Here is a 20,137-nt window from a genome sequence, read left to right as displayed (position 1 = left end):
ATCGACTAGGCATGGCTCGTTTTTATTCGGCACTGGATTTGACAAAGGGATATTGGCAGATCCCCTTGACTCCATTATCCCGAGAGAAAATGGCCTTTTCCACACCGTTTGGCTTACACCAGTTCATCACACTTCCTTTCGGGCTGTTTGGGACACCCGCTACGTTCCAGCGGCTTATGGATAGGGTCCTCCACCCCCACGCCACCTTAGTGGCCGCATACTTAGACGATATAATTATTTATAGTAATGACTGGCCGCGGCACCTGCAACACCTAAGGGCCATCCTTAGGTCGCTGAGGCGAGCGGGTCTCACAGCCAACCTGAAGAAGTGTGCGATTGGGCGGGTGGAAGTACAGTATCTGGGCTTCCACTTGGGCAATGGGCAGATGCGTCCCCAAATCAATAAGACAGCAGCGATTGTGGCCTGCCCGAGGCCCAAGACCAAAAAGGGGGTGAGACAGTTCCTGGGGCTGGCTGGCTACTATCGTAGGTTTATACCTAATTATTCGGACATCACCAGCCTGCTGACTGATCTCACTAAAAAGGGGGCTCCAGATCTGGTCCAGTGGACAGAGCAATGCCAGCGGGCTTTCTCTGAGATAAAGGCTACACTGTGTGGGGGGCCACTGTTACACTCCCCTGACTTTTCTCTCCCCTTTGTTTTGCAGACGGACACGTCGGACAGAGGGCTGGGGGCTGTTTTGTCCCAGGAGGTGGAGGGGCAGGACCGTCCAGTGCTGTACATCAGCCGGAAGCTGTCGGTGCACGAGGGCAGGTATAGCACCATAGAAAAGGAATGTCTCGCCATCAAGTGGGCGGTCCTCGCCCTCCGCTACTACCTGCTGGGGCGCCCTTTCACCCTCTGTTCGGACCACATGCCCCTGCAGTCGCTCCACCGCATGAAGGATGCCAACGCATGGATCACCCGTTGGTATCTGGCACTCCAGCCGTTTAAGTTTGAGGTGGTCCACAGGCCGGGGGCGCAGATTGTTGTGGCGGATTTCCTCTCCCGTCGGGGGGGGGGGGGGGGGAGTCAGCTGCAGGCTGGATAGCTCCCCGGCCTGAGTCAGGCGGTGGGGGTATGTGGCTGCGGGGGCATGGCCAAGCGTCGGTCTGTGAATGGAGGGTGGAGTCAGGTAAGGTAAGTGGCAGAATCACTGCACCTGACATGAATTAACCTGTGTTTGTGTGTCTCCCCTAGTGACTGCCCTTTAAAAGGAGAGAGAGCAGAGAAAGGGAGCTCTCTCCCCAACCTGGACGCTTGTGTGTGTGTGTGTGTGTGTGTGTGTGTGTGTGTGTGTGTGTGTGTGTGTGTGTGAGAGTGAATATCAAAGCTGAAAAGCTAAATAAAAGAGTTTTGAGAACTCAGTTCTGGCCTGCCGTGCTTCTGTGCTCCACCCACTTAGAATGCTTGCTACACCGTCTCAATCAGTTTCTGAGGAGAAGGGGAAGTTGTAGGAATATGGGCCAAAGAGGGCCCCCAACAGTGAGGATCGCAGCACAGAGGCCTGTGTTATTTGGGGGGGATTGTCAATAACTTACTGTAGTGTCTCCAGTGTACAGTGTGGATCCTTCAGAAGATCAGAGAGCAGCTTCACTCCTGATTTTCCTGGATTATTCCAGTTCAGATCCACTTCTCTCAGGTGTGATGAGGGATTTGACCTCAGAGCTGAAACCAGAGCAGCAAAACCTTCACCTGTAATCCTGCAGTTCGACAACCTACAGAGAGAAACATGTCACAGTTACAGCATAAATCACTCAGCTTTACGACACAACACACACAATCTTTATATACAGTACTCTAACTACCGTGTGTGTGTGTACCTCAGTGTCTCCAGTGTACAGTGTGGATTCTCCAGTCCAGCAGAGAGCAGCTTCACTCCTGAATCCTGCAGTTTATTGTCCCTCAGGTTCAGTTCTCTCAGTCTGGAGGAGTTTGAGCTGAGAACTGAGGACAGAACTCTACAGCTTTCCTCTGTCAGATCACACACACGCAGACTGGAAGAGAAATGATGAAATCTGTGAATATCTGATGGATAAATGAGGTGTGTTCCAGCAGTTGTGGAATAAAGTGTCTCCCTGAACACAAGATTCTGATGTCAGAATAAAAATATAAAATAAAGAGACTGTGTTTGAACTTGGACAGATCCACCTGTCTCAGCTCATTTGAGATGATGGATTTAATTACAAGAGAGGGAAAGGGATGGATTAAGGTAGATACACAAGATCGAAACAGCTCTAATTACAATTCACAAGATCTTTTTATTGGTTCATTATATGGAATTAATCTAGAAAGTAAATCTGATTCTCATGTCCACATTTCAGTGTCTTATAGAATAATATATAACAGTTTAAACAAAATAAATCAGTTGAGTTCACTGTGTAGAAGAAGGAACATGATGCATGAACATGAGTGTGTCGAGAGAAAGTAAGATTGGGCCTTGGATAGAATTTTACTGGGATAAAAGTCACAAATAAAGACACAAATCAATTCTGTTTGGAATCTTCAGTTATAAAGTGATGATCTGAGTCCTCTGTGTGTGTGTGTGTGTGTGTGTGTGTGTGTGTGTGTGTGCGTGTGTGTGTGTGTACCTCAGTTTCTCCAGTGTACAGTGTGGATTCTCCAGTCCAGCAGAGAGCAGCTTCACTCCTGAATCCTGCAGGTTATTGTCTCGCAGATTCAGTTCTCTCAGTCTGGAGGAGTTTGAGCTGAGAACTGAGGACAGAACTCTACAGCTTTCCTCTGTCAGTTGACACCGATACAGACTGGAAGAGAAATGATGAAATCTATGAATATCTAATGGATAAATGAGGTGTGTTCCATTAGTTGTGGAATAAAGTGTCTCCCTGAACACAAGGTTCTGATGTCAGAATAAAAATATAAAATAAAGAGATTGTGTGTTTGTACGTGGACAGATCCACCTGTCTCAGCTCATATGAGATGATGGATTTAAATAATTTTTGTAATAATCTATTCATAAAATAGATGACATTTTTTAATCTATTTTTATAATGTTATTGTACTTTTATTTGACCTCTTTTTTATTTTTACCTCTATTTTGTATGTTTATTCTATTTATTTAATTTTTTTATCTTATTGAGCTACATATTTTTTATCACGCTGCACATTAACTTTATGATTTTACAACTTTTATATTGTCTTTTGATTTTATTCTTGATTTGATGAATTCTTGATTGATTTTGCGATCTTAGGTTTGATTTTCATGATTCTATTTGGTTTTATGTCTTTCATCTTGCCTCATTATTTATCTCCTTCTATTCTTCTTATTCATGCCGATCATGTGTTTAATTGCATTTGCCTCGAGTGTAAAGCAGTTTGTGTCAACTGCTGTTGTTTTTAAATTCACTGGAGAAATAAAGTGACTTGACATCAGTGTGGAGAGAGAAAGTAAGATTGGGCCTTAGATATAATTTTACTGGGATAAAAGTCACAAATAAAAACACAATCAATTCTGTTTGGAATCTTCAGTGATAAAGTGATGATCTGAGTCCTCTGTGTGTGTGTGTGTGTGTGTGTGTGTGTGTGTGTGTGTGTGTGTGTGTGTGTGTGTGTACCTCAGTTTCTCCAGTGTACAGTGTGGATTCTCCAGTCCAGCAGAGAGCAGCTTCACTCCTGAATCCTGCAGGTTATAATTGTGACTCAGGTCCAGTTCTCTCAGTCTGGAGGAGTTTGAGCTGAGAACTGAGGACAGAACTCTACAGCTTTCCTCGGTCAGATTACACCCACGCAGACTGGAAGAGAAATTATGAAAAATCGGAATATCTGATGAATAAATGCAACTCTCTTAATCAGTTTCTGAGTCGAAGGGGAATTGTAAGAATTGGAGGGGAACGGGGCTGAAGAGGGGCCCGACAGTGAGGAGCTCAGCACCGAGGCTTGTGTTATTTGGGCGGGGGAGTCTCCCCCCCGGGACACTTTATACTTAATGTGGTGCATTCTGGTGGATTTTAACAGCAGTGAAGCAGCTTTAGTGCACTGCAATTTTAAGATAATTTTCTGAAAATCTGTCACTTTTCAATTTTGATTAAAAAAAATGTACTGGTTTCAGATTGAAAAGGTATTTTAATCAAAGATCAATGATCTGTCCCCTCCTAGAACTGCCACCTTATTGTGGTGGAGGGGTTTGTGTGCCTGAATGATCCTAGGAGCTATGTTGTCCAGGGCATTATGCCCCTGTCAGGGTTTCCCAAGGCAGACAGGTCCTAGGTGACAGGCCAGACCAAGAGCAGTTCACCAAAACCCTTATGGAGAAACCATCAAGCACCGTGACGTCGCCCGGTATGGCGCAGCCGGGGCCCCACCCTGGAGCCAGGCCTGGGGTTGGGGCTTGTATGCAAGCGCTTGGTGGCCGGGCCTTTGCCCATGGGGCCCGGCCGGGCTCAGCCCGAAGAGGTGACATGGGCCTGACCTCCTGTGGGTTCACCACCCACAGAGGTAGCAGTAGGGGACGGGTGCAGTGTGCATTGGGTGGCAGTCGAAGGCAGGGGCCTCGACGACCCGATACCCGGACACAGCGGCTAGCTGTTGGGACATGGAATGTCACTTCACTGGGGGGGAAGAGCCTGAGCTTGTGCGGGAGGTTGAGAGGTACCGGCTAGAGATAGTCGGGCTCACCTCCACGCACAGCTTGGGCTCTGGAACCCAGCTCCTCGAGAGGGGTTGGACTCTCCACTTCTCTGGAGTCGCCCATGGTGAGCAGCGGCGGGCTGGTGTGGGCTTGCTTATAGCTCCCCAGCTCAGCCGCCATGTGTTGGAGTTTACCCCAGTGAACGAGAGGGTCGCCTCTCTGCGCCTTCGGATTGGGGAGAGGGCTCTTGCTGTTGTTTGTGCCTACGGGCCAAATAGCAGTATAGAGTATCCGGCCTTCTTGGAGTCCCTGGGAGAGGTACTGAAGGGTGCTCAGACTGGGGACTCCATTGTGTTACTGGGGGACTTCAATGCTCATGTGGGCGATGACAGTGACACCTGGAGGGGCGTGGTTGGGAGGAACGGCCTCCCTGATCTGAATCCGAGTGGTGTTTTGTTATTGGACTTCTGTGCTAGTCACGGTTTGTCCATAACGAACACCATGTTCAAGCATAGGGGTGTCCATAAGTGCACGTGGCACCAGGACACCTTAGGTCGGAGGTCGATGATAGACTTTGTTGTGGTTTCATCTGATCTCCGGCCCTATGTCTTGGACACTCGGGTGAAGAGAGGGGCTGAGCTGTCAACTGATCACCACCTGGTGGTGAGTTGGATCCGCTGGTGGAGGAGGAAGCTGGACAGACCTGGCAGGCCCAAACGTATGGTGAGGGTCTGTTGGGAATGTCTGGCCGAGCACTCTGTTGGGGAGGTCTTTAACTCCCACCTCTGGGAGAGCTTTTCCCAGCTTCCGAGGGAGGCGGGGGACATTGAGTCTGAGTGGACCATGTTCTCTACCTCCATTGTGGACGCAGCTGTTCGGAGGTGTGGCCGCAAGGTCTCTGGTGCCTGTCGTGGCGGCAATCCCCGAACCTGGTGGTGGATACCAGAAGTAAGGGATGCTGTCAAGCTGAAGAAGGAGTCCTATCAGGCCATGTTGACCTCTGGGACCCCTGAGGCAGCCAATGGGTATCGGCAGGCCAGGCGTGCTGCAGCTCGGGCAGTTGCAGAGGCAAAAACTCTGAACTGGGAGGAGTTCGGGGAGGCCATGGAGAAGGACTATCGGTTGGCCTCGAAGAAATTCTGGCAAACCATCCAGCGCCTCAGGAGGGGGAAGCAGTACTCTGCCAACACTGTTTACAGTGTGGGTGGGGAGCTGTTGACCTCGACTGGGGACATTGTCGGGCGGTGGAAGGAATACTTTGAGGATCTCCTCAATCCCACCATCATGTCTTCCACTGAGGAGACTGAGGCTGATGACTCAGAGGTGGACTCGTCCATTACCCAAGCCCAAGTCACTGAGGTGGTTTGCAAGCTCCTCGGTGGCAAGGCACCGGGGGTGGATGAGATCCGCCCTGAGTATCTCAAGTCTCTGGATGTTGTGGGGCTGTCTTGCTTGACATGCCTCTGCAACATCGCGTGGCAATCGGGGACAGTGCCTCTGGAGTGGCAGACTGGGGTGGTGGTCCCTCTTTTTAAGAAAGGGGACCGGAGAGTGTGCTCCAATTATAGGGGAATCACACTTCTCAGCCTCCCGGGGAAAGTTTACTCTAGGGTACTGGAGAGGAGAATTCGACCAATAGTCAAACCTCGGATCCAGGAGGAACAATGCGGTTTACGTCCTGGTCGCGGAACACTGGACCAGCTCTATACCCTTCATAGGGTGCTCGAGGGTTCATGGGAGTTTGCCCAACCAGTCCACATGTGCTTTGTGGATCTGGAGAAGGCATTCGACCGTGTCCCCTGTGGTATTCTGTGGGGGGTGCTTCGGGAGTATGGGGTTCGGGGCTCTTTGCTAAGGGCTGTCCGGTCCCTGTACGAATGGAGCAGGAGTCTGGTTCGCATTGCCGGCAGTAAGTCAGACCTGTTCCCAGTGCATGTTGGACTCCGGCAGGGCTGCCCTTTGTCACCGGTTCTGTTCATAATTTTTATGGACAGAATTTCTAGGCACAGCCAGGGGCCGGAAGGAATCCTGTTTGGGAACCACAGGATTTCATCTCTGCTTTTTGCGGATGATGTTGTCCTGTTGGCTTCTTCAAGCCAGGACCTCCAGCATGCACTTGGGCGGTTTGCAGTCGAGTGTGAAGCGGCTGGGATGAGAATCAGCACCTCCAAGTCCGAGGCCATGGTTCTCGACCGGAAAAGGGTGGCTTGCCCTCTCCAGGTTGGTGGAGAAGTCCTGCCTCAAGTGGAAGAGTTTAAGTATCTCGGGATCTTGTTCACGAGTGAGGGAAGGATGGAGCGTGAGATCGACAAGCGGATCGGTGCAGCCTCCGCAGTGATGCGGTCGCTTTACCGGTCCGTCGTGGTGAAGAAGGAGCTGAGCCAAAAGGCGAAGCTCTCAATTTACCAGTCGATCTATGTTCCGACTCTCACCTATGGTCATGAGCTTTGGGTAATGACCAAAAGAACAAGATCGCGGATACAAGCGGCCGAAATGAGTTTCCTTTGCAGGGTGGCTGGGCGCTCCCTTAGAGATAGGGTGAGAAGCACAGTCACTCGGGAGGAGCTCGGAGTAGAGCCGCTGCTCCTCCACATCGAGAGGAACCAGCTGAGGTGGCTTGGGCATCTTTTTCGGATGCCTCCTGGACACCTTCCTGGGGAGGTGCTCCAGGCATGTCCCCCCGGGAGGAGGCCCCGGGGAAGACCCAGGACACGCTGGAGGGACTATGTCTCTCGGCTGGCCTGGGAACGCCTCGGTGTTCTTCCCGAGGAGCTGACCGAGGTGTCTGGGGAGAGGGAAGTTTGGGCTTCCATGCTTAGACTGCTGCCTCCGCGACCCGGTCCCGGATAAAGCGGAAGAAGACGAGACGAGACGAGATCAATTATCTGTGTTCTTTGAAGTTGGTTCTGGTTTAATGTTGGTATTAAGAGGTACCAGCAGTCAAAATTTTAAAATGGTGTTTGGAGCATTATTTTTCACTTGTCAAGAAATCATATAAAGCGAATAAAGACACAGAAAAGTTCAAGCCATTATCTTTCACGTTTTTTGAGATATGGGGTTTCGGGGACCCCAAAATTCGGCGGTCGTCAGAGCTGAAAATGCACATTTGGTGACTCCATGTCTGCAAAAGTAAAGGTTGCACAGGCCTTTATTTGCTTTTTAGCAGCATCACCTCCTGCCAGTGTGAACTCCTCGCAATTTTGTGCCTCTGTCTTGAATCATAAACAAATGCAAGGGCTTTTAAAAGTGCATGAAGCACTCTTTCATCTCTTTGGGAAACAGGCAGAATCAGCTCTGGTAGGATTTTCAAAGGTCATTCATTTCTTAACTCAGTAATTCTCCAGCTTTTATATTGATTATATTGGTGCACATAGGTAAGAAGATTAAGCCTTTTTTCAGCCACTTAGGATTAAAACTTTTGAAAATATTTTGAGTCAAAAACCCTTCTGAGTCAGTTTGACCGATGAACAGATGAAGTCCCCAGCAGTTATTGAGAAGACTCTAAATGAGGTGTGTTCCATCAGTTGTGGAATAAAGTGTCTCCCTGAACACAAGGTTCTGATGTCAGAATCAAATTATAAAATAAAGAGACTGTGTGTTTGTACTGTGAAGGAAATTTAGTGAAAGAACATTCCTATTCTCTGTATTTCTGTGTGTTGAGCTCAAGTGGCCTAGTGTACTGAGAAAAGTTGTTTTTCCACATGCTGTAATCGCCTTTCTGTGGCCTTGGCTGGTGATAAGCAGGGTGCCTGAGTTCTCCCTAACTACGCATCTGCCTACACATATCAGAGCATTCCAGGTGCACGCTTTAGCAAAGCTTCATAGAAAATCTTGAGCCAATCACGTACAGATGCGAGCAGTCAGCAAATATCTTCAGAGTATAATAGATAACATTCCTAAAACACAACTCAGAGTGCACGTACTCTCGGCATCATCAGAAGTGGTGTCGTCTTCTCTTCTTCTTCTCTTCTTTTCTTCTTTTTCCTTTTCTCTTTTATATATCTGTTTTATATGATCTACTATAATAAAATAACTGAAAAGACAACTGCTAAGCATTCTGAAGTGTTTATTAGAAGTTTCCATTACAGTACTTGGACAGATCCACATGTCTCAGCTCATATGAGATGATGTACTTAAATTCAAGAAAGGGAAAGGTGTCAGTCATGGCAGTGTGAGTCAACATGCCAATCAAACTACAAACATGGCTTCCCAAGACTACAATGTTCATGGTTCACAGCGCCCCCATCTCCATCTCATTGAGTTCAGCTGTCACTCATTTACCATCAATCACCAACACTACTTAAGCCTCTCCCTCACACAGCTTCAGTGTAAAGTATCAGTCTGTGTCTTTCCAGTTGTACCAAGCCTTTCCTTCCCCACCCACATTATCCTTTTCTATCTGCTCTCTGATATCCTATTTGCCAATCGAACAACCCCTGCCTGCTTTCTGACAATGAGTTTGCTTGTTGATTTGGCCGTGCTTCCTGTTTGCAACCCCACTCTCCCTTGTACGTACATCCATGGGTGCCTGCATTCTGACAAAAGGGACGGATGGAGGTGGAGACACAATATCAAAACAGCTACTGTATAATTACAATTCACAAGTTGTTTTCATTGATTCATGATCTGGAATTCATCTAGAAAGTAAATCTGATTCTCATGTCCACGTTTCAGTATCTTATAGAATAGTACATTATGGTTTAAACAACATAAATCAGTTTAGTGTAGAAGAAGGAACATGATACATGAACATGAGTATGGAGAGAGAGTAAGATTGAGCCTTGGGTATAATTTTACTGGGATAAAATTCACAAATCAAGACACAGTCAATTTGGTTTGGAATCTTCAGTTATAAAGTGATGATCTGAGTCCTGTGTGTGTGTGTGTGTGTGTGTGTGTGTGTGTACCTCAGTATCTCCAGTGTACAGTGTGGATTCTCCAGTCCAGCAGAGAGCAGCTTCACTCCTGAATCCTGCAGGTTATTGTCCCTCAGGTTCAGTTCTCTCAGTCTGGAGGAGTTTGAGCTGAGAACTGAGGACAGAACTCTACAGCTTTCCTCTGTCAGATCACACCAACGCAGACTGGAAGAGAAATGATGAAATATGTGAATATCTGATGGATAAATGCAGCCATCTCAATCAGTTTCTGAGTAGAAAGGGAAGTTGTAAGTATAGTAAGGGAAGAGGGGCCCGACAGTGAGGATTGCAGTGCCGAGGCTTGTGTTTTTGGGGGGAGTCTCCCTCCGGGACACTTTATACTTAATGTGGTGCATTCTGGTGGATTTTAACAGCAGTGAAGCAACTTTAATACACTGCAATTTTAAGATATTTTTTCTGAAAATCTGTCACACTTCAATTTTGATTAAAAAAATTTACTGGTTTCAGATCAACAAGGTAAGTATTTTAACTTAAGAGCAATTATCTGTGTTCGTTGAAGTTTGTTCTGGTTTAATGTCCTGCTTCCTGAGTTGTTCGCGCCGAGTCCTTTTTCCCGCGAGTGCCAGCGTTAATTACTAATCCTTTTTTAACTTTTTTTCTACAAATACATTTCCAGTATCCTCTTCATTTTTATTGTACTGTCGCTTTCATTTTTGTACTTTTCACTTTCGCTTTCCTTTTTCCGGTTTTTTTCCTGGTTTTTTCTCTTTCTTTTTTCGGAAGAACGCCGAGACCGGAAGCTTTCTTTTTCTCTCCTCCTGTGTAAAGTCCACAAGCGGAGGCCATCTGATCTGCTTTAATATCAACAGATCTTCATTTAAGGTACGTGAATCTTTTCATCATGGCACACCTTCAGCCTGTTCAGTGTGCTGAGTGCAGGATGTTTAGTCATTCTTCCTCCGTCACTAGCGATAGCTCTATTAGCTTTACTTGTGATAAGTGCAGATTAGTTAGCTCTCTGACGGAGAAGATTACAGTGCTAGAAGCGCGTGTCCAGGCTTTAGAGCAGGTTAGTGAGCGTGAGAACAGTGTAGTTTCTGTTAGGGAAAGTCTGGACACCCTAGGTGGAGTTAGCAATCCCCCAACTCCGGCATTAGAGCCCTTACAGCGGGCCGAATGGGTGACGGCTCGGCGGCATAAGCGTAGAGCCAAAGCTACCGCTGAGGCTCGCCCACGGGAGCACCACTCCTCTCCGCGTCACGTGTCGAACAGGTTTGCTCTCCTTAGTGATGCACCCGCTGAGAAACCTGAAAGAGCTCTGGTTATAGGGGACTCTATCATACGGCACGTGAAATTAGCTCAGCCTTTAGGGGCACCAGCAGCTTTAGTCAGGTGTATGCCGGGAGCCAGGGCGCCGGACATAGCAGGTAATCTTAGGGTCCTAGGCAAGCATAGGTTCTCAAAGATAGTTATCAATGCAGGAGCTAATGATATACGCCTTTGTCAGTCTGAGGTTACTAAGAGTAACTTTGTAGAGGTGTTTAAATTAGCGAAGGCGATGTCCGATGCTGTAGTATGCTCTGGCCCCATCCCAATGCGGCGTGGTGATGTAGCTTACAGCAGGTTACGGTCGCTGAACTGCTGGCTGTCCAGGTGGTGCTCTGAAAACAGTGTGGGCTTTATAGATAATTGGGCTAATTTTGAGGGCACTGCTGGCCTGTTAGGGCGGGACGGTATCCATCCCACTCAGGAAGGTGCTGCTCTCATTTCCTGCAGCATAGGTCATAGTCTCAGAACAGGCCTAGCTAATTTCTGACAATCCAGAGCCAAGGCCAGGGAGCAGACGAACAGGCTAAACCGACTGTCTGCTAGCTGCACAGAGTCGTCACTCAGGGTCCACTACATTGAGACTGTGTCTGTTCCCCGAGCTCAACAAAAAGGTAGAAATTTTCAGAGAGTTTGTTCCAGTAACCTAATCAATATAAAATTAGATCATACTGACTGTACAGCTGCTGCCAGCACCTTTGATCTAAAGGTGGGGCTATTAAATATTAGATCTCTTACATCTAAAGCGTTAATGGTTAATGAACTCATTACTGATCAGGAGTTTAATGTACTGTGTTTAACAGAAACATGGATTAAGCCAAATGAATATATAGCATTAAATGAAGCGAATCCTCCTGGATACAGTTATATACACCAGCCTCGTCTAACTGGCAGAGGAGGAGGTGTCGCGGTTATTTATAACGATTATCTAGGTGTAACACACAAACCTGGTTATAAATTTAATACATTTGAAGTTCTTCATACTCATATAATGTATGTAGCCTCGAAAAATAAGTCTACCCACTTAATTCCATTGCTTATTATTTACAGGCCCCCGGGGCCATATTCTGAGTTTCTTTCTGAATTTGCAGATTTTATCTCAGATCTGGTTATTTCCTTAGACAAAGCTTTAGTTGTCGGAGATTTTAATATTCACTTCGATAACCCAGAAGACCCTTTAAAAACAGCGTTTGTGTCCATCTTAGATTCAGTCGGGATTAAGCAGAATGTCATAGGACCGACCCATAATGGTGGTCACACCCTTGATCTAATACTAACATTCAGATTAAACGTAGACAATATAGTCATACTTCCACAGTCCGAAGTTATCTCAGATCATTGTCTCATCTCATTCAAAATATGTCTGAGTAATAATATATGCACCTCACCACACTACTGTATTAAACGTACTTTCACGTCAACTACTGCACAGAGCTTTATAAATGATCTCCCAGATCTGTAAACTTTGATTGGGTCACTGTCAGCCCCTGCAGAACTTGATCAGGCAACTGAATGCTTAGAGCCAACATTCCGCCATACTTTAGATAATGTAGCTCCTCTAAAAAGGAAAATGGTCAGAGACAAAAAATTAGCACCCTGGTATAATGATGACACTCGCACATTAAAACAGACCACTCGAAAACTGGAACGTAAATGGCGTCAAACAAAATTGGTAGTGTTCAAATTAGCTTGGAAGGAGAGCTTCCTGAAGTATAGAAAAGCTCTTAGTGCTGCGAGATCAACATATTTCTCCTCCCTAATAGAAGATAACAAAAATAATCCTAGATTCCTATTTAATACTGTAGCAAAATTAACCAGGAATAAGTCCACTATCAACACATGCACACCTGCAGTATGTAGTAGCAATGACTTCAGGAATTTTTTTTAATGACAAAATTGAGAATATCCGACAAAAAATTCAAACTACTAATTTAAGGTTAGACAATGAAAGTGACCTTGTAGTTAACAATATAACTGTATCAGATCATCAGTTAGAATGTTTTACTCCCCTAAAAGAAACTGAATTACTTTCATTAATCTCTACATCAAAAGCCTCAACTTGCGTACTAGATCCCTTACCGACACATCTATTCAAACAGATAATGCCTGGAGTAATTGAACCGCTTCTAAAAATAATAAATTCTTCTCTTATGATTGGCTATGTACCCAAATCCTTTAACTAACAGTTATCAAACCCCTGATTAAAAAACCTGACCTTGATCCCTGTCAGCTGTCCAATTATCGGCCAATATCAAACCTCCCCTTTATCTCCAAGATCCTTGAAAAAGCTGTGGCACAGCAGTTATGCTCATATTTACATAGGAATAACATCCATGAAATGTATCAGTCAGGATTTAGACCTCATCATAGCACAGAGACAGCACTGGTTAAAGTAGTAAACGACCTACTGTTGGCGTCTGATCAGGGCTGTGTCTCGCTACTTGTGTTGCTTGACCTTAGTGCAGCATTTGATACCATTGATCATTCCATTCTTCTGGATAGACTAGAAAATGTTGTGGGAGTTAAGGGAACGGCCCTCTCCTGGCTCAGGTCTTATCTAACTGATCGTTATCAGTATGTTGATATAAATGGTGATATTTCTAGACGTACCGAGGTAAAGTTTGGTGTTCCACAAGGTTCTGTCTTGGGTCCACTGCTTTTTTCTCTATATATGTTACCTCTGGGCGATATTATTCGTAAACATTGTATTAGTTTCCACTGTTATGCTGATGACACACAGCATATGTATGTATGTCTCTGCAAAACCTGATGAGAGACACCAGCTTAATAGAATTGAGGAATGTGTTAAGGACATTAGACACTGGATGCTTATTAATTTCCTTCTGCTTAACTCTGACAAGACTGAAGTACTTGTACTTGGACCACATACAGCTAGAAGTAAGTTTTCTGATTACACAGTGACTCTGGATGGCCTTTCTGTTTCTTCACGTGCAGCAGTAAAAGACCTTGGAGTGATTATTGACCCCAGTCTTTCATTCGAAACTCACATTGATAACATCACCCGGATAGCTTTCTTTCATCTCAGAAATATTGCAAAGATAAGAAATTTAATGTCATTGCATGATGCAGAAAAACTAGTCCATGCTTTCGTTCCCTCCAGGTTGGATTATTGTAATGCCTTACTGTCTGGATGTTCCAATAAGTGCATAAACAAGCTCCAGTTAGTTCAAAATGCAGCAGCAAGAGTCCTTACTAGAACTAGAAAATATGACCACATCACGCCTGTCTTATCCACACTGCATTGGCTCCCAATCAAATTTCGTATTGATTATAAAATACTACTATTGACCTTCCCCTCCTTGAACTGCCACCTTATTGTGGTGGAGGGGTTTGTGTGCTTGAATGATCCTAGGAGCTATGTTGTCGGGGGCATTATGCCCCTGTCAGGGTTTCCCAAGGCAGACAGGTCCTAGGTGACAGGCCAGACTAAGAGCAGTTCACCAAAACCCCTATGGAGAAAAATCCGAGGACCGTGACGTCGCCCGGGATGACGCAGCCGGGGCCCCACCCTGGAGCCAGGCCCGGGGTTGGGGCTCGTATGCGAGCGCTTGGTGGCCGGGCCTTTGCCCATGGGGCCCGGCCGGGCTCAGCCCGAAGAGCTGACGTGGGCCCGACCTCCTGTGGGTTCACCACCCACAGAGGTAGCAGTAGGGGACTGGTGCAATGTGGATTGGGTGGCAGTCGAAGGCAGGGGCCTCGACGACCTGATCCCCGGACACAGCGGCTGGCTGTTGGGACATGGAATGTCACTTCGCTGGGGGGGAAAGAGCCTGAGCTTGTGCGGGAGGTTGAGAGGTACCGGCTAGAGATAGTCGGGCTCACCTCCACGCACAGCTTGGGCTCTGGAACCCAGCTCCTCGAGAGGGGCTGGACTCTCCACTTCTCTGGAGTCGCCCGTGGTGAGCGGCGGCGGGCTGGTGTGGGCTTGCTTATAGCTCCCCAGCTCAGCCGCCATGTGTTGGAGTTTACCCCAGTGAACGAGAGGGTCGCCTCGCTGCGCCTTCGGATTGGGGAGAGGGCTCTTGCTGTTGTTTGTGCCTATGGCCCAAATAGCAGTATAGAGTATCCGGCCTTCTTGGAGTCCCTGGGAGAGGTACTGAGGAGTGCTCAGACTGGGGACTCCATTGTGTTACTGGGGGACTTCAATGCTCACGTGGGAGATGACAGTGACACCTGGAGGGGCGTGGTTGGGAGGAACGGCCTCCCCGATCTGAACCCGAGTGGTGTTTTGTTATTGGACTTCTGTGCTAGTCACGGTTTGTCCATAACGAACACCATGTTCGAGCATAGGGGTGTCCATAAGTGCACGTGGCACCAGGACACCTTAGGTCGGAGGTCAATGATAGACTTTGTAGTCGTTTCATCTGATCTCCGGCCCTATGTCTTGGACACTCGGGTGAAGAGAGGGGCTGAGCTGTCAACTGATCACCACCTGGTGGTGAGTTGGATCCGCTGGCGGAGGAGGAAGCTGGACAGACCTGGCAGGCCCAAACGTATGGTGAGGGTCTGCTGGGAACGTCTGGCCGAGCACTCTGTCGGGGAGGTCTTTAACTCCCACCTCCGGGAGAGCTTTTCCCAGCTTCCGAGGGAGGCGGGGGACATTGAGTCTGAGTGGACCATGTTCTCTACCTCCATTGTGGACGCAGCTGTTCAGAGCTGTGGCCGCAAGGTCTCCGGTGCCTGTCGTGGCGGCAATCCCCGAACCCGGTGGTGGACACCAGAAGTAAGGGATGCCGTCAAGCTGAAGAAGGAGTCCTATCGGGCCATGTTAACCTCCAGGACTCCCGAGGCAGCTGACGGGTATCGGCAGGCCAGGCGTGCTGCAGCTCGGGCAGTTGCGGAGGCAAAAACTCGGAACTGGGAGGAATTCGGGGAGGCCATGGAGAAGGACTATCGGTCGGCCTCGAAGAAATTCTGGCAAACCGTCCGGCGCCTCAGGAGGGGGAAGCAGTACTCTGCCAACACTGTTTACAGTGCGGGTGGGGAGCTGTTGACCTCGACTGGGGACATTGTCGGGCGGTGGAAGGAATACTTTGAGGATCTCCTCAATCCCACCGTCATGTCTTCCACTGAGGAGACTGAGGCTGATGACTCAGAGGTGGACTCGTCCATTACCCAAGCCGAAGTCACTGAGGTGGTTTGCAAGCTCCTCGGTGGCAAGGCACCGGGGGTGGATGAGATCCGCCCTGAGTATCTCAAGTCTCTGGATGTTGTGGGGCTGTCTTGGTTGACACGCCTCTGCAACATCGCGTGGCGGTCAGGGACAGTGCCTCTGGAGTGGCAGACTGGGGTGGTGGTCCCTCTTTTTAAGAAAGGGGACCGGAGAGTGTGCCCCAATTATAGGGGAATCACACTTCTCAGCCTCCCAGGGAAGGTTTACTCCAGGGTACTGGAGAGGAGAATTCGACCAATAGTCGAACCTCGGATCCAGGAGGAACAATGCGGTTTTCGTCCTGGTCGCGGAACACTGGACCAGCTCTATACCCTTCATAGGGTGCTCGAGGGTTCATGGGAGTTTGCCCAACCAGTCCACATGTGCTTTGTGGATCTGGAGAAGGCATTCGACTGTGTCCCCCGTAGTATTCTGTGGGGGGTGCTTCGGGAGTATGGGGTTCGGGGCTCTTTGCTAAGGGCTGTCCGGTCCCTGTACGAACGGAGCAGGAGTCTGGTTTGCATTGCCGGCAGTAAGTCAGACCTGTTCCCAGTGCATGTTGGACTCCGGCAGGGCTGCCCTTTGTCACCGGTTCTGTTCATAATTTTTATGGACAGAATTTCTAGGCGCAGCCAGGGGCCAGAAGGAATCCTGTTTGGGAACCACAGGATTTCATCTCTGCTTTTTGCGGATGATGTTGTCCTGTTGGCTTCTTCAAACCAGGACCTTCAGCATGCACTGGGGCGGTTTGCAGTCGAGTGTGAAGCGGCTGGGATGAGAATCAGCACCTCCAAGTCCGAGGCCATGGTTCTCGACCGGAAAAGGGTGGCTTGCCCTCTCCAGGTTGGTGGAGAAGTTCTGCCTCAAGTGGAGGAGTTTAAGTATCTCGGGATCTTGTTCACGAGTGAGGGAAGGATGGAGCGTGAGATCGACAGGCGGATCGGTGCAGCCTCCGCAGTGATGCGGTCGCTTTACCGGTCCGTTGTGGTGAAGAAGGAGCTGAGCCAAAAGGCGAAGCTCTCAATTTACCGGTCGATCTACGTTCCGACTCTCACCTATGGTCATGAGCTTTGGGTAATGACCGAAAGGACAAGATCGCGGATACAAGCGGCCGAAATGAGTTTCCTTCGCAGGGTGGCTGGGCGCTCCCTTAGAGATAGGGTGAGAAGCACAGTCACTCGGGAGGAGCTCGGAGTAGAGCCGCTGCTGCTCCACATCGAGAGGAATCAGCTGAGGTGGCTCGGGCATCTTTTTCGGATGCCTCCTGGACGCCTCCCTGGGGAGGTGTTCCAGGCATGTCCCCCCGGGAGGAGGCCCCGGGGAAGACCCAGGACACGCTGGAGGGACTATGTCTCTCGGCTGGCCTGGGAACGCCTCGGTGTTCTTCCCGAGGAGCTGGCCGAGGTGTCTGGGGAAAGGGAAGTTTGGGCTTCCCTGCTTAGACTGCTGCCTCCGCGACCCGGTCCCGGATAAAGCGGAAGAAGACGAGACGAGACGAGACGAGACTATTGACCTTTAAAGCACTAAATGGTCTTGCACCACAGTACCTGAGTGAACTTCTGCTCCTCTATGACCCGCCATGCCTACTTAGATCAAAAGGTGCAGGCTATCTGCTGGTACCTCGTATAGTGAAGGCTACATCAGGGGGCAGAGCCTTTTCTTACAAAGCCCCTGTTAGGGTTTTGCTGGGATTGTTGTCCAGACGAATAGCATGTGAGATGAGGGTTTCGAGGTCACTTGGGCATCCAATAGAGGCCAGACCGTCCTTGATGGGGTCAGACAGACCATGGTGGAAGGCTGACACCAGGGCAGTCTCGTTCCATCCACTTACTGCTGCGAGTGTTCGGAACGAGATGGCGTAATCTGCGACGCTTCCTCCTTGCCGGATGGACATGAGCTTTCGGGCTGCGTCGGTACTGATGTCTGCCTGATCGAAGACCCGAAGCATCTCTTCAGAAAACAGCTGGAAATCAAAGCACTCAGGTCCCTGTCTTTGCCAGATAGCAGTAGCCCAGGCTCGCGCCTTACCAGCTAATAAGGTGATCACAAAGGCAATCTTGCGGCGATCCGTAGTGTAGGTGGTAGGCTGAAGCTCAAAGGTGAGTTGACACTGGGTAAGGGACTCTCGGCACTCACTGTGCTTGCCGTCATACCTCTGTGGTGCAGGAAGGCTGGGTTCACGAGGTGAAGAAGGCAGCATGGCAGGAGGCACTGGGGCGGGAGCTGGATCAGGAGCAGGAACTGGATCAGGAGCAGGAGATGCAGGCAGAGATGTCAGCTGTGCCAGGGTTTTCCCAATTTGCTGAAGCAGTTCCTCGTGGCGAGCAAGGGCCTCACGTTGGCTGGTGAGTGTACGTCCATGAGCGTCCATGGTCGCTCCGAAGCGTGTCAAAGCTGCCATAATTCCCTGAAGGTTGGCCGGGTAGACAGTTGAAGCAGCCTCTGCTGAGTCGGTCATGACGGAGTCTTTCTGTTAGGGTTTTGCTGGGATTCGAACCTGGTTCGTTGGTGTGATGATCCAGCAAACCCCCACTAGGCCACCAGGGGAATGACTCAAATGCAGAGGCGTGAGGCGGAAGTAGAAAAAGTAACAAAAGGTTTATTTATACTATGTACACTATATACAATCCAGGGCAAAACAAAAAAACAAAAACAAAGAGTATAATTCAAAAAGAAAAAGGCAAAAATGCAAAAGCTCAGAAGATCCACAAAACACAGTACAAAGGAAACTGGAGATAAACATAACAGCACAAAGACTCCGTGACAAGAGGACTGAACTCAGGGGTATAAATACACAAACTAATTAAGGACACAGGTGAAGATAATTAGGACTAACAGGCAATTAACAAAAACACAAAACACAGGAACAGTGGCGGCCTCTAGAGGCCAAAATAAACAAGACACGAAAAGGAAATAACAGCGGCCTCTAGAGGCCAAAACAGTCCAAGTCCTAACAGGAGCCCCCCTCTAGGAGCGTCTCCTGACGTTCCCAGGGCGATCCGGATGGGCCGAATGGAAGTCCCGACACAGTTCTTTATCTAGGACATCCTGAGCAGGAACCCAGCAGCGCTCCTCAGGACCATAGCCCTCCCAGTCCACCAGATATTGCAACCCGCCGCGGACCCGGCGGGAGTCAAGCAGGCGATGCACAGTGAACACAGTCTGCCCCTGGAAGATGCGGGGGGGTGGGGGGTTCCTAGGGGCAGGGGCATACGTAGACGTCAGTACAGGCCGCAACAGGGAAACATGGAAAGTGGGGTTGATCCTCAGAGTCCGGGGCAACTGGAGCCGGTAGGAGACAGGGTTCACCCTGCGCACCACCTTGAAGGGGCCAATGTAGCGAGGAGCAAGCTTGCGGTTCTCCACCCACAGCGGAAGGTCCTTAGTGGACAGCCAAACCCGCTGCCCAGGGCGGAAAGTGTGTGCAGGTCTTCTGTGGCGGTTGGCCTGAGTCTGGTTGGTTCTGGAGGTCTGTATGAGGGTCTTCCTGACCTTGCTCCAGGTCTTGCGACACCGTCTCACATATTGGTTGACCGAGGGCACCCCCGCGTCCTCCTCCTGGTCCGGGAACAGAGGTGGCTGGAACCCGAATTGGCACTGGAATGGCGACAGCTTGGTGGCCGATGACTGCAGGGTGTTGTGGGCGTACTCTGCCCATGGCAGCCAGGTGCTCCACGATGTCGGGTTATCCATAGCCAGGCCTCGCAGGGTGGTTTCCAGGTCCTGGTTGAGCCTCTCCATCTGACCATTGGACTGTGGGTGAAACCCAGAGGAGAGGCTGGCAGTGGCTCCGATGACCTTGCAGAACCCGTGCCACACTCGGGAGGAGAACTGGGGCCCTCGGTCTGAGACGATGTCCTGTGGAAGACCAAAGACTCGGAAGACATGATTAAATATACGTTTCGCTGTTTCAAGAGCAGAGGGGAGTTTGCACAGAGGTATGAAGCGGCAGGCCTTGGAGAATCTGTCAACAATGACCAAAATGACCATGTTACCTTGTGACTCAGGGAGACCCGTGATGAAGTCGACTGCCACGTGGGACCAGGGACGCCGGGGAATGGTCAGAGGATGCAGGAGACCCTGGGGACGCTGTCGTGGGTTCTTGGTTCTGGTGCAAACCTCACAGGACAGGACAAATGACCTTACTTCCTGCTCCATGTTAGGCCACCAGA

At 49.1% G+C, this 20,137-nt stretch overlaps 1 protein-coding gene across 4 annotated transcripts in view; it reads right to left on the bottom strand.

Annotated features, from left to right (window-relative positions):
- Nucleotides 1–20,137, bottom strand: part of LOC132886356 (NACHT, LRR and PYD domains-containing protein 3-like) — a 147,502-nt gene that overhangs the window by 106,567 nt on the left and 20,798 nt on the right. For all 4 annotated transcript variants that reach the window (XR_009654683.1, XM_060920917.1, XM_060920918.1 and 1 more), the window contains exons 8-12: nucleotides 9,497–9,670; nucleotides 3,577–3,753; nucleotides 2,593–2,766; nucleotides 1,825–1,998; nucleotides 1,543–1,719 (exon numbers count right to left, since the gene is read on the bottom strand). Coding sequence is in view for 3 of the 4 variants with exons in the window: in XM_060920917.1 (XP_060776900.1) it covers nucleotides 1,543–1,719; nucleotides 1,825–1,998; nucleotides 2,593–2,766; nucleotides 3,577–3,753; nucleotides 9,497–9,670 (876 nt within the window). In the remaining variant the exon portion in view is untranslated. The remainder of the gene's footprint in view (nucleotides 1–1,542; nucleotides 1,720–1,824; nucleotides 1,999–2,592; nucleotides 2,767–3,576; nucleotides 3,754–9,496; nucleotides 9,671–20,137) is intronic.

This window comes from Neoarius graeffei, chromosome 5 (assembly GCF_027579695.1).
Source record: "Neoarius graeffei isolate fNeoGra1 chromosome 5, fNeoGra1.pri, whole genome shotgun sequence".
NCBI lineage: Eukaryota > Metazoa > Chordata > Actinopteri > Siluriformes > Ariidae > Neoarius > Neoarius graeffei.
Note: the sequence above shows the minus strand (reverse complement) of the source record. Positions and strands in the feature narration are given on the sequence as shown.